Source organism: Mucor mucedo (genome assembly GCF_025094135.1).
Source record: "Mucor mucedo strain NRRL 3635 chromosome Unknown EV154scaffold_325, whole genome shotgun sequence".
Lineage (NCBI taxonomy): Eukaryota > Fungi > Mucoromycota > Mucoromycetes > Mucorales > Mucoraceae > Mucor > Mucor mucedo.
Window position 1 is genome coordinate 3893 of NW_026252609.1, and position 14252 is coordinate 18144.

Sequence of the window (14252 nt, forward strand, 5' to 3'; positions counted from 1 at the left end):
TAAACCCCACGCAGATCTATCCAGACTAACTAACAGAGCAGACTACTATTGTTCAAAACGAAAGGACACGGCCAGGAGTACTTACCTACGAATAATAATGTTAATAACAAGCACAAATGTTGTTATGATTATAGTACATACCTTAAAAATGAACCAGTGGACTTGGCGATGCACTTACCACACCATACGTGTATAACTATGGTTAGAATGTAGTTAATAAAATGGATAACAAACAGATAATAATATTATAATAGTAGCGTTTATCTTAAAGGATGTCGCATATTTAACAAGTGCTTGAATAGACATGATAAAAATATACCTTTTACAAAAAACTATATATCGTGTTAGTTTTATAGCTGGCTCAAATACAGTATGACTGAACATAATAACATTTATAGACTTAGTATTATTTTTTTATTTAAAGAAAGAAGAAAGAAGAAAGAAGAGAGAAAAAAAGAAAAAGAAAGGAAAAGAAAGGAAAAAAAAAGTTTTAAATAGGGCAGGTTAAAACTCAGAGAGAAAATAATTCCCCACCTAAACTACGAGACGATCTTGGAAGGCGCTTATCTGGCTTTTGATTTGCTTCATTGGCTTTTCTTTTGTTATTCTTGCTATTTTTGTCACCAACATCCAAAGAGACAGACACAGAAGTAGAGACAGCAGACGAGCCAGAAGGAGTAGATGAAGCCATGGGGCCAGAGGGGGGTAATGAAAGTGAAGGAGATGGTAAAGAAGGTCAAGGGGGAGGTATGACTGGAAGCGAGGAAGATGTCGGGGGAGAGGTAGATGCAAAAAAATTCAGAAGTAGGAGACGGTACTGATGTGATTGTTGGCATAAATGGAGTAGATGGCATTGATGGCATAGAGGGAGTAGGTGGCATTGATGGCATAGATGGAGTAGGTGGCATAGATGGCATAGATGGAGTAGGTGGCATAGATGAGATAGGTGTGGTAGGTGTGGTAGGTGGCTTAGAAGGAACAGAGAAAGTTGGAACAATTTCATCGTTTGTGATCGAGTAAGCTTCCATCGGAATATCATCGTAAGCATTGTCATCCGTGGACATGGTACGCGTAAAAGATGAAAGAGAGGGATTAGAGGCATTACTTGAATTAACATGGAGGTTAGCCATACCACCCAACATCGATCCGGAAAGGGGCCCACAAACATTGTCAAAAAGATTGTGATTAATTTTGCGCTAAAAAGCCATAAGGTTAATTTATAGATAATTCTTATAACTGTTAAATTTTACGTACATCTTTTTTTTTGTTCGACAATAAAGACTTCACCATCTCACAAGCGATCCAGTTTGCGTCTGCAAGATGCAATGGAACCATGGGCGTATTAGCATCCAGATCAAAGATACGACTAGCAGCATCATCCTCGGGTGGAATCCCTGAATCATCAGAGCGTTTGTTCCAATAGTAGACAATGCTTTCAATCATATACATAGTCTCTTTTCGTTCTTGCTTTTTAAGTTTCGACCAATTGACGCCATTAACACCAAATCTGTCTCCGAGGTATGCAGCCAAAAATTCTCGACTAAGATGGTGAGTATTGTGATACGCCTTTTGCGCTTTACCCTCTAAAGTCAACAAAGCTTCATTGTTGTTTTCATAATTGACAGAACCATCGAGATCTTTGAAAAATTTCTTTGTTGAATCGACAACGAGCTGAACCGTGTAAGAGGTTTCTGGCTTTAAGATGGTTCTCCTGCCCAAATGATTCATGTCATCAAAGCCATATTCAGAAAACTTTGCTTTGTAATAATCCATAGCTTTTGTGATGGTTTTGCGAAGTTTCATTGCCACGGCTTCCCTTGCTATAATTTTATAAAATGTAAGTCTTGTATTTAATAAATGCGTAGCTTTTTTTAAAATCTGAAAACGTTGCCATCTTTTTCGTGGGAAGATTTTGGGCCAATATCGGACCTGTTACTTGATCCTGATGCATTCTTGATACGGCTGCAACAATCACAATGTTTACCTTCAGGCAAATGAGTCTATTCTTTCAACAGCTTGGGAACAATAGAACTAACAACCTCTTCAACCATTCTTCTCATTAAATCAACGATTTCTTGACATTGAGAAGGCAAGGAGTTATTTGCGCTCATTTTTAAAAAAATAGATATGTATCTGTAGAAAAAAAATCAAAGTAACAAGGCGATTTATATTCTGTCACTCACTTTTAATTTATTTAGTCCAGTCAATCTGCACCAATCACAATCCATGCTTCGCCTGCCAAAATGGATATGATGTCATGTAACACAATGATGTAATTAAAATAACCGTGGCCTAATCATCTTGACAGGACTTGTCACTGGATAAGAAAATAGCTTAGAATGTCGTTTCTTAGGAACCAACAATAAACAGGATTGGTTTTGACAAGGACTTGTAGCTAAAAAGGAAACATTGCGTGTTTCCTGCTGATAATATATGATGTTAGCGATTTCAAAAAATACATAAATAGCTCCCCAAAAAATTGTTAGATACTTCCTTTCATCAATAATTGTAATCCAAATTTTTTTAATATCTACATGTCGTCCCCAATTAACAAAGTCCAAAAAGCTGAGACGAATCGTGTCCCCAGACGTGGCATAGCCGAATTTCTCGTTGGAAGTATGGCTTCTTCCCGTAATGCCCCTATTACTCCTGCCATCACTACCGACACTTCTGATACTGCTTCTTCTTCTTCTTCTTCTTCTTCTTCTTCGTCCATATTCCCAACCCGTGACACCTCTGGTGCTGCTGCTTCTACGGATCCAGCTGATAATATGGATGTTGATGCCGAATTTTACGAAGATATTAGCATGGTTGATATTGACTCTGACGTTTTGATCTTGCCACGCGAAGAAGAGATTCGCCTAGACGAACTAGATCACGAAAAGTTTTTGAACGGTGGATATTCTGATCCAGATTCTGACGACGAAGGTATGCTTGAAGAACTCCCAGAATTTAACGATTTAACGACAGATAACTCCACTGATATCGAAGAAAATTTAGAAGGCATGTCACTAGATGGTAAAAATTTATTAGCTTTGGGTACATTACCTAACATTACCTGAAAATAGTTGTATCTGTCCATCTCACCAATCAAGAAGGACCTATTATCACAAATGTTGTTATTCCTGACTACCGTTTCACTCAAAATGATCTTGATAGCATACAGTTCAACTACATTTGCATCTACAACAACATGATGGTGCAGGCCATAGCCAACATCAATTCATTTGTCGAAATGCTAGTAAACAGAAATAAGTCGCGTAAGTAAACCATTTCCCGTGGCCTCAAGTAAGCTTATTTGTTAATCCAATCTACCTTACACTAGAATTATCTCCCAAAAAATGAGTACCTGCATTGAAAGAGTGTATGGCCATGATTAGAAAGAAAATACCACTGGATTTTGTTCGTACCCATGAAGTTTGGTCCGCTAAAAGCTGTTATCTTTTTGATTCTGTTGAAGATGTCACATTAACGGCTTGTCCTGAATGCGGTGCTGCCAGAAGTGCGAAATCTGTTGTCAAAATGGTAGATATCGGGGATCATTTGAGTAAGATGCTTGCTTGTGATGGATTTCGTTCCGAGGTAGAGCAGTATAGAGATGTAATTGATGCCATGACAGAAGATGATCCATATACCGACTTTTTTCAGGCGCTGCTTACAAGGAACTCCGTGAAAAAGGTTTATTTGAAAATAAGCAAGACCTTGCCATTGTTCTCTGTGTGGATGGGTTTACTTCTAAAGTTCCAAGACAAAGCATGGTGATGGTTCACGTAATACTTCCTATCATCGATCCTTCCATTAGGTATTATTTCAAATATATATAGCCCAGGTCCTAAAATTAATACTGATATTGTAATGATTTTCCCTATAGGTATACAGATGAATATACGTTTCAAGTAGCTATCTTCTATGGAGACACCACAACCAATTTTAGTTCGTACTTACGGCCTATAATCAGCAGTCTCGATAGTTTAAGTACAAACCTGATTGTAGTTAAAAAAAATGGTGTTCATGTTGCAACATCCAAAGTTTTTAATCTTGGTGTGATTGCTGATGGCGTTGGGATCAACCAGCGTTTGTTGATGTTTGTTGGTCATACAAGCACGTATGGGTGTAGATTCTGCTTGGGTAACTAAACGAGTCCTTACAGAATACGAAAATTTGTTGACATTTCTCTTATTCAAATTAGTGAAAGGAGAGCGCCCAATTGATGGTGGAAAACTTGGTAAATATTTTATTGATGGAACGTCGTCAATCAGATCAAAGTCCTTGTTGCTGTTGGAGGAGGATATTGTAAGTGCTCCATTATAAAATCATCCACCAATACTAAATATATTATCTCTATAGCCGCCGCATTCAACAATTACGCGATCAAAAGCCTTACACCATTTGGACGCTTAAACACCTTTCTTTCGATTGATTTTTTCATGTGTGATGAGCTTCACATGTTCTCTAACGTCATCAAGTTCTGTTTTGACATTCCTTCTCCTCGTTACAACGACCGTTACAAGTTTGCTGGTAGAGAAGATAAATATCCATTTTGCCTTTCTTCTGCCGAATTTATAAAAATCAAACGATCCATGGATGGCTCTCGTTGTAACATTCCCTCTGACTTCAATGGCTCCTTCCAGGGTACTGTCTCTGAAAATGCTAGGTCAATGTATCGATCTGTCGATTGGATTGCCTGGCTGGTTTACGTGGTTCCCACTCTGATTGCATCTATCTTTGGTAGTAGGAATACTGCTGGTAGAAGTACTGCCTCTGCATTGATTTCCCTTTCTCGTGGTGTAAAACTGAGTTTGCAGTGGTCCATTAACAAAGATGATCTGAAAGATATTGAAAAATAATTAGTCGATTAATCATATATTTACCAAGCCTAACCCTTACTAACCTCCAATGTCATTAAGATTTTTCGATGACTGGTTCAAGTATCTGGACCGCTGCCTTATATTTCAGACCATTTCTCGCACGATCCTCAAGTACAATACGCATCAACTGCATCATATTCCTTACATGATCAAGCGAATGGGGTAAGTCGCCTTTACTAATAATTATTAACGGTATAATATTTACTGACTAACTTTCTTTAGGCCCCTTAGATGCTACTCAGCCAGATCTCTCGAAAGGTCCATTGGAGCTTACAAGAAACGAATCAGATCAACGATGCATCTAGGTGTAAATGCTGGTAATATCATGGAAACGCGGGAAATCTTCAAGTTTTTTCAATTGTCCAAAATATTTGACTTTACTACCTTGACTGCTGTTGCCAACAATCCCAATAACTACATGTCCCATCCCAACAATGATCCTAATTCTCCTCAACTATGGTCTCCTTTCCAAGTGTCTGATAGGGGTTCATTGATTGTACTCAATTTGGTCCGAAAGCTGACATTGGACAAGACTAGTTGTATCAAAGGTGACATTCGTACTCTTCCTTGGTTGAAAGCTTTAATGGATTGTTTAAGTCGAATGGTTGGTTCAAAGCAGGTCAATATCCCTAATTGTTTTCTTCGTCAAGAAGTGATAATTTCGGCCAAACTGTTTTTTGACAACCAGGTGTACATTTCTTCCATGTCAAAAGAAAAATATAAGTCGAGCTCTCGTGGTGGTGAGCATTTGATGTTTACTGCTGTTCATAAAAATAGGTAAGTGGTTGTTGTTATTTTTCTATTGTGTGTATGCTGAATTTCTTTTAAATACAGTCGTTTCTCTTCGGTATCCAACTGGTATGTCTGCAAGGTCCTTTTCTTCTTCAAATTCCAAATGTTCGAGGAAAGACAGGGGTCCCATTACATGTATGGTGAGTTGATGAGAACTCATGGTGTGTCGCCATACTCTAAATCCGTTTCTCGTGTCCAACCTTTCAACGGAACCGACAAATAATTCGTGGTTTTTGACGCCGAGGAAATTGTTTCTGTCGTTGGCTTATTGAAAGAAACTGGTGATGAGTCTACATTTCAATATGTACTTCGAACTCGTGATGCCTTCGAAAAGGACATGTCTGCTACGGCTCGCCAAGTAAAAAACATTGTTTTAACTTAAGCAAAAAAATAAAAATAAAAATTGTAAAAGGAACGAAAAAGCAAAAGTTGAACTTCAGCACCACTAAAGGGAAAAAAAATTTGTCGTGTAACAACAAATGTACCCTCTCCCATTCAAACATTCACTTTTCGCTTATTACTTCCATCAATATTAACTTTATAAACTTCTTTTTCTTATCAGCTATAATAAATATGTCAACAAGCATTATTTCCAAACTTTAAATTTCATTTTTACGGTAGTTTTTCATTTTTTTAAAAGTCGGTATCTGCGCAGTTTTTAAAAAAGTCCGGCGGTATCTGTAATTTCTAAAAATTGCACCGATACTGGCGGTATCGGTCCAAAATATGTTTAGACCGGTAAAAAGTTTCAGGATGTAAGAGTCATTAAATTCTTGAAACTTCATGTTTATATATTTTATTTTAAGAGTCAACAAATTCTTGAAACTTCATGAGGAAATTGATTTCCAGAAGAGACAAATTTGACTTGTGTCTGTGACGAAATCGGTTGATGACCAAGACAAAATTGATCCAAAGCTTGCGACAAACTTCTTTGTGGGTGGTGACAAAAAAAATTTTTTTTGACGGAATAGGACTGTAAATACTGCATTGTCTTGTGCACTGTGGGTAATATACACTCGTTTTTGTTAATTTTTATTTTCTTGGAACTTATTAAGATATCAGATCTTGTTTAAAGCTGCTTTTCATTTTTGGCGTTCTAAATTCTATGAGCATGCTAAATCCAAGATGTATGTTGCCACCAAGGGTCGTTTGTATGAGAGAGTCACCCATGTCGATTGTAAGGAATCTTCCAGTCGTCAATTGTTTTATGCGGGTGCTATTACTAAATTTGTTTTGAATTTTCACGACAAAGATCATGTTGGTGTGAAAAATACTCCGAATAAGATTCATGTCCAGTACGTTGGCAAAGGTCTCGGAGAAGTTGTAATGTAATTAGTAGAGTCACGTATAACTTTTCAAGCTAGAAGAAGGATCAAGAACAACAAAATGAACCCCAGATATTTTTACACTGTCTATCTTCACCATTCTATCTTGTTGGGTGGGAATTTATTGGTACCTTAACCGAGACACCCTCTTATATGAAATATAAGATTGTAGCTGTTCGTTATCCGACTAAATCGCAAATCTTTAAAGTCATCAAAGAGATCAATGCTGAGATTATTGCCCAGTTTATACAAGACAAAATCACTGCTGTTTACGGTGCTCCTTGCTGTGTTATTACGGATATAGAATCAAATTGTCTTTCTAAGCCATTTATATATTTATCTGAAACGTATTGAATGTAATCCAATACTTAGTACTAGTCGTCGTTCTTAAAGTAATAGTCAAATCAAAAATTTGAATTACACGCTGATCCAAATTATGGCGAAGTGAAAAAGAGACCATTACAGCAAAGCGTGGGATAACTACATTTAAGCTTCTCTGTTAACAGTCCGAACCCTATTAATTAATGGGACTAACTTAACGCCTAGAATGTTCCTGAATGGTTATGATATGATTACAACCACTACTTGGATTCCGTCTCTATACGATTTCGTATAAGATCATGTGAAAAAAGACATTAGCAGGAGTGCTAAAATAAACCCAGCATGGTTGACTGAGGTGCATGAAACAACAAAAGCCAATGCTGACAAGAAAAAAAGAGTTCGTACAATACGCAATTTTTGTACTGTAGTAAAACCAGAACTTTTTTTTCAGTTTGAGGACTGATGCTTTCTCGTACAATTGTTGTATATGTAATATCGTTGATATCGGGATGGGCTTTAAAGGTAATCAAAGTAAAGATACCCTTTTATAAAGAGTTGAATGAGCTCATACAAAGCTGTGTCTAAACTAATAATAGATCCGATTGGGATTTATTATTCAATCGTGTAGCCATTTGAATTCAATAAATGTTTATCCATGTATTCTTATTCATTCATAGTAGTCTTTCTATCATTACGATATCCAGTATGTCTACTAAGATCTTATATTAAATTTTTATTGTTTTTATGATTTAATACATCTGCGATGCAACAGTAGAGAAGTATATTCGGTTACATAATTATTTTTCCAAAAACTGGAAGACCATCCTAGATCGCCATACGCATCAGCAACTGCAGAAAGATGTTAATGACCATCGATGTATTATACGGACAGAACTTGATATAAATATAAAGATTTGTTGTAGCAAGTCTTATTCAGGATTATCCATTTTCCCAATCTCACTTTGCCGCTGCTCCACCCTGAATTGACTTTTCGGGTCGGTGATGGTCGATGCATTTGTGGTTAGTGATTATATTTTAGTTTTTTTTTTTGAAACATAATGAGAGTCTTCTGGTTTCCTTTTCTGCATCCTCAATGGTATTTTCTTTTCATTGTCATTATATCATGCATCGAGCCATAACATTTATGTCCGTTACTGATTAAAACAAAATCTAAACCCTGAGAAAGTTTTACTCTTTTTTTTCGACTGGACGGCTAATGCAGTTGATACTTTTTTTCAGGATGTCTCATGTATCCGTTCCACAGGCTCTGAATTGAACCTGTAATAATTTGGAAGATAAGAAAAACACTCTATAAAAATAAACGCTTTGTCGTATTACGTTTGTCTACAAACTATTTGCCAATGGTCCCTTAGGAAACACGAATTCTTAGCTTACCTACATTCTTGTTTGTTTATTGTAATTGAATTGTAACCCTAATTAAAAATACTAGCTTTCTTGTCAGAGCTTTCCAAACAGCAAAAAAAATTAATGTGTTAAGCTAAACGTGATTCCTCCTTCTAGTCCTGATACTGTCAGATAATTTAAAACAGACAAAATCTTTTTCATTGAAAGACTCATTAAAATGTCTATTGATATTATCACAACAGACTTCTACCTTTTTTTCTGCGACGGTAATTATATCCATGCAATAAGCGACAAAAAATGAACTGTTATTTCTGTCCTCATCCTTGGATAGAATTTTTTTCTCTTAGACAGGTATTTTTGGAGGATGCGTATCATTCGAAATCGTATGAGTCATTCCAATATTCTGCCACTTTTGGGTTTTATTGTGTTTACCGTTATCGGGATTCTCATGGTGGATTGATGAAGGAGCGGGGTTGAAAACTTGAGGGCGTTTTATGTATTCATCTGAAACAAAAATTATACGAATAGAAACAAAAAGAAGAAGGACAAATGAAATTTCGATCAAATTCTTAATCTAATTCTTTTATTCTATAGACGCTTAAGTTGGTTTAAATAATTTTAGTGAAAGTTCTATTTCAACTGCTGCGGGATCGATCAACTAAAAAATTCAATCATTAAATGTAGTAACTAATTTACATTCACTTTGGTGGATGCTTTTACGTTCGATGACATTAAGTGTAGATAATGGGAAAAGAATTAATTCTGAGCAATATATTTATTTAAAAAAAACAATTTAAACCCGAGAGCGTATTCTCTTATGATTGCGATCGTCTTCTTCGTCAGAAGAGGAAGATGGACGACGAGGGGAGGAAGCACGAGGAGACAAGACAGAAGGACTACGCGAAGGAGAGGAGGGTGGAGTCATTTCAACCCCAAACAAAGCAAAGGGAGCAAAAGACAAACCGGGTGAGGCCGGAGCCGACGAAGAAGCAGGAGAACCGGGAGCGGACAACAACACAGGAGAAGCAGGGAACGAAGGAAAGTCAGAAAGGGCAGGACGAGGGGACGAGGCCGGAGAAGAAGGGAAGGAATCCCAACCAACAGCAGCAGGAACCGAGGTCGAAAGCGACAAAGGTGGAGAATCACCTGAAACAACAGGCTCCACCGAAACACAAGAAGCAACAGGAAGGGAAGCGTTATCCTCAACAGAGGAAGAAACCGCTACGAAGGCGTTATCCCCAAATGGGGAAGAAACCGCCGGAGTTGTGTTATCCCTAAGAGGGGAAGAAACCACAAAACCAAAAGAAGAGGAGGTAGTCTGACCTGTACTGCCAGAATCTGCAAAATGAGGACGGCAGGAGGAAGAAAATACACAAGCAGAAGGATTCGCAACCTTCCACGCATCCGTAATTGCTTCACAACCGAAGGCAAAAGAAAGAGAGACCGAGGTGCGTTGGCCAAGAGGCAGCAAGGGAGGAAGAAAACCGCGTCCGGTACAAGGGCCACCAGCCACACAAGCGCAATCTAAAGAAACACAAATTGGTTCCTTCTTTTTAAAAGGGGGAAAAGAAGAAACGGAGGCGACAGGAGGCAAACCAACGACAGGAGAAGCAGCGACAGGAGCAGAAGGACAGGCAAGAGACGAAGGAGAAGGACACAACAAAGCCGGATTTTTTTTGACATCGTCAAGGAGTAAAATGTCTTTACCCACCTTGACATAAACATCGCCGATGGGAATGGGTGGGTCTCGTCTCTTTGCACCAAAACGATTACCAAAAAGACGAACAGAATCGCAGAAGCCACTATATTTTTTCCAAAGGAAAAAGACCCCAAACTTGGCGAAGAACCAAGGGAAAGCCAAATAGAATAACACCAGGTGAGTGAGTTCACACATTAAACTATTCAATGTCAAAATTAGAATCTTATTTATATAATTTAGTCATTTGCATTGAACTTACTCGTCATTAAGAATGTACGGGAGCATACTGATTTTCAAGATCGATTTAAGAAGAAGGAAAAAAATAAAAAAAAGGGCAATCACCAATGTTAAAAAAAAAAATTGCTGCGCACGAGAAAATGATGACGTCTTGATTTTTTTATTCCGAAAAAAATGTAACCAAATTTGTTGCTCTCAAAAAATAAAGGCGTAAAAAGAAACATTCTTGTTATTTACATTAATTTTGGAAGCTTCACGTGCAAACATTATGGAATCATTCTTTCTGGTTTTGTTGTAATTGAATGATGTTGTTAAAATCAAATTGCGAATCAGCAATGTTTTTAGTTTTATTTTTTTATGCCCCGGAAACCGTTCGTAATAACCGTTTCAAAAAGTGAGGGTATTTGATCATAAACTGTGCCGAGTTAGAGTTCAGATAGAGACTTATTTGTTGTACGACGTGAATCAATTGCCTTAATTACCAGTTTGCTAATCAAACTTTCTATATTCGGCTTCATGAGTCTACCGAACTTCTCTCCAATCTTCATAAGCAGCTAGTTTTTTTTTGCTATTACATGAAAATCAAATGGATCCTACATAATTTTTTGGAATTTAAATTACTTACGTAATAACGATTTATAAATTGAAAAATCCATAGTTTCAGCCTGCCGCCAGAATTAACTTTCCATTTAAAGACTATAGAAATATTTTTAAAAAATGAAAGAATCAACGTTTTCTTTTGCAAATATAGTTGGTGTTTATTTGCTGTTAACCTCGGAGATGCAAGAACTATATAGTTAAGACAGAGAGCAAAAAGAGATGCCTGTCAAAAACGTCTAGAATAAAAAAACCAGGATATGTTTTACCTCGTTGACTGGAAATTAGAATGTTAATTTAGCCTCAACGAAAGAAAAGGATCTTAGTTGCCAAAAATATCCGGCATCTTCTAAGCCTTGTCAGTACAAAAAGCATTCAGTTGAATTAGAAATTAATATCCGTTGAATATCAAGTTTTTTTATTTCGAATCGTAAGGAATAAATGTACGACTTTCTCACTTGGACAACCGCAAAGTCATTGCCTAAAACAAATGAAATGAAAGGGTACAAGATGTATAATAGGGAAATATTTATTCTTGCATCTACTCACAAAAAGAACAGTAAAAATTAAAGAGTGAACAAAATAAAGCATCTAAAACTTGTATCTTTTTTACAAATAAAAAAAGCACTAAAGTCTTAATCTGACTGGGATGAAGCAAACCGAATGAAATACATTCCATAATTCAGCCCAGTCTTCAAGAAAACGAGACTTTTTTTTCTGGATTTGCTTGCTAGAAGAAAGACGACATAACTTGGCAAGAGACCAGGGAGAAACTGTTACCTATCAATATAATTGTTTAGCGAAATAGAAAGAAAGAACATTTGTTTTACCCAATAAGGTCGAAGCGACAAGACTCAATCAAATGACTAGAATGAAAGCCATTTAACAAAGAAGGACATGACTATCTCTAAAGCAGCTGCAAAACAGTGAAAGCATTTTAGTGCACGAGATGAAACATAGTAGAGTTTGTTGAGAAATTATGGTGAGGATAACGCTATTTTTTAACCCACGTAAACCGAAAGCCAGTTGCAAAACATTGAATGAGAACCCTTCAGAAACAGGGATCACTGTGATTTGTACATGTTGTAGATTAAGCAATAATTTATATTAGAAATAGACATGTCTAGTTGAATCGGAAATATCGAAGAGCTATGCGAGTTTTAAGCGTAAGACCGTTACGTGTACTTTTAGATCGTACTGGTTCTTGACAATTAGTTATCAAGGAATGACCACCCACGACGACAGGCTGTAATGACACAAACATTGGGCAAGATACAACCACAATGGTCTGCAACATTAAGAAAAGATATACGAAGATTATGCTGTACTGGAGGCTGCAGCTAAAACCATTTTCAGAATACGACATGTGAGACGACGTAACAGAAAAGAAAATGTTATTGACGTATCAACCCTAAATGTTACATTTTCACCCACAGCCTATATTTTAACGTATTTCATCCATCTTGGCTATGTTAAAACAAAGATGAGCAAAAACAGCTACACATTAGAAAAAGCACAAAATCTCTCGCTGTCAAGTTCAAGGTGATTAAGTTCCTGTCAGTCGAATTGAATTCGATCCATACACGGCATTTACCCAGGCTTTGGAAGCTCGTATTCAAATCAAGCACATATAACCCGTAAAAGTGATACGCCGTTGATCGCATCCTAAAACTCAGTACTTCAACGTATTTATCTTCTCCGTTTTTTATTTGACTGGATTAACTGTAGCGAAACGAAAAATATAATATAAATTTTCGGACGTCAAATGCGTAAACCTATGTATAATTTTGACCTAGTCTGTATGATTTCAAAAACGGCGGCAACAGGGATGTTTTTGATCTTATCAAAACGACGAGTGGTGTGTTGCAGTATGTTACTAATAACGTGCTATATCAGCACGAGCTTCTACTGCCAGGTATGTATGCCTGGTTGAAATCTGTGTGTAGAAGCCACTGTACCGCTTTGCGGAAGAAGTGCCTTTGTCACCAGAAAACGGCCAATAAAAGGGCCTTGGCTTGTGTCCTCCGAGTTAAAAGCCGAAAGGCTAGAGTCATTATATAAATTTAAAAAGACAAAGGAGACAATAGCTAACCAACCATCCATTTTCAGAAATTCGAGATCCGGGTACAAATTTGGTCAATTTTTGACACCACTATTGCCAAAGAGTTTATCATGTCTATTGTGGAGGCGCAGAAATTTTTTCATTTGGCATACATGTCTGACGAGAGAAACGGTGAATACAATAATTGCAGCAATCAAGCCAAAAAGATTGCTGTCAGGACCCCATCTTGGAGAAACATTACCATACGTTTTTACTGTGAGATTAGATAGGATACAAAAAGTTCATATGTTCTTCACTTACCTTAACCAGCTTTTTGCAAAACTTGGTAAAGTCCCCCTCAATAAGAACCCCATCACGGGCTTGTCAAAAAGAGAGTCCAAAAGAAAATTCTGAAGAATGCTTCTCCTTCAGATAGAGAAATCTTGCCAAGTTGGGGTTTTCAATAAATTATAAAGAAACAAATCTTTCCAAAAAACCATTTTGATAAACATAATTTATTATTTCATATTTATTGCATAATAATATCAGTCATTGTTTACAAACTTACTCCAAAATAGCCCTGGGTAAATCTATGATGACGTTAATGTCATCAAATCTTTCAATATAAACACCAACTGTTGTGTTGTATTTGAGAAGATATGAACACTTGATATGTATAATCTTCTCTCTTAAGCAGATATTCGTATGAGATGAAATCTCAGTACTGTCATAATTTTACTGATGACGTCCATCTCGAGATCGTACAGTTACTAAATTAAGAATCCGCAATAATTACAAAGAAGCTATCCCGGTCAATTAAGATCCTTCTTCGCTTTTTATCAAGTTAACAAAGATCCTTTATTTGTGTCTCATCGACTTTAGAAGACTTTATTTAAATTCGCTAGTGAATACCGCTTTTGCCGCATGTTGAACATATGCAGTGTACTGGCAGAATATCCATAAACGATCAATCCAAAAAAAATCTATACATATAGTAAGAAGAATTA

At 36.9% G+C, this 14252-nt stretch overlaps 5 protein-coding genes across 5 annotated transcripts; 1 reads left to right on the plus strand and 4 right to left on the minus strand.

Annotated features, from left to right (window-relative positions):
• Nucleotides 1-394: 394 nt before the first annotated feature.
• EV154DRAFT_557370 (uncharacterized protein) lies at nt 395-2111 on the minus strand (the record flags this gene model as incomplete). Its single annotated transcript, XM_051605422.1, has 4 exons — nt 395-1196; nt 1288-1820; nt 1930-1984; nt 2037-2111. The coding sequence occupies 4 exons, from the start codon at nt 2109-2111 to the stop codon at nt 621-623; spliced, it is 1239 nt and encodes a 412-aa protein (XP_051449975.1). The 3' UTR covers nt 395-620.
• A 4674-nt stretch (nt 2112-6785) lies between these two features.
• On the plus strand, nt 6786-7339 carry EV154DRAFT_488971 (uncharacterized protein; the record flags this gene model as incomplete). The annotated part of the gene is made up of 2 exons (XM_051599222.1): nt 6786-6983; nt 7025-7339. The coding sequence occupies 2 exons, from the start codon at nt 6786-6788 to the stop codon at nt 7337-7339; spliced, it is 513 nt and encodes a 170-aa protein (XP_051449976.1).
• A 2125-nt stretch (nt 7340-9464) lies between these two features.
• Nucleotides 9465-10663, minus strand: EV154DRAFT_585948 (uncharacterized protein; the record flags this gene model as incomplete). The annotated part of the gene is made up of 2 exons (XM_051606776.1): nt 10630-10663; nt 9465-10569 (listed from the first exon to the last, which is right to left on the minus strand). Exons 1-2 carry the CDS (start codon nt 10653-10655, stop codon nt 9465-9467), a joined length of 1131 nt encoding a protein of 376 aa, XP_051449977.1. The 5' UTR covers nt 10656-10663.
• A 369-nt stretch (nt 10664-11032) lies between these two features.
• Nucleotides 11033-12570, minus strand: EV154DRAFT_488973 (uncharacterized protein; the record flags this gene model as incomplete). The annotated part of the gene is made up of 7 exons (XM_051599223.1): nt 11033-11161; nt 11233-11303; nt 11474-11481; nt 11663-11685; nt 11877-11984; nt 12102-12271; nt 12390-12570. The coding sequence occupies 7 exons, from the start codon at nt 12568-12570 to the stop codon at nt 11033-11035; spliced, it is 690 nt and encodes a 229-aa protein (XP_051449978.1).
• Nucleotides 12571-13109: 539 nt separating this feature from the next.
• Nucleotides 13110-13619, minus strand: EV154DRAFT_488974 (uncharacterized protein; the record flags this gene model as incomplete). Its single annotated transcript, XM_051599224.1, has 4 exons — nt 13110-13248; nt 13301-13356; nt 13419-13491; nt 13567-13619. 4 exons carry the CDS (start codon nt 13617-13619, stop codon nt 13110-13112), a joined length of 321 nt encoding a protein of 106 aa, XP_051449979.1.
• Between the last annotated feature and the right edge of the window lie 633 nt (nt 13620-14252).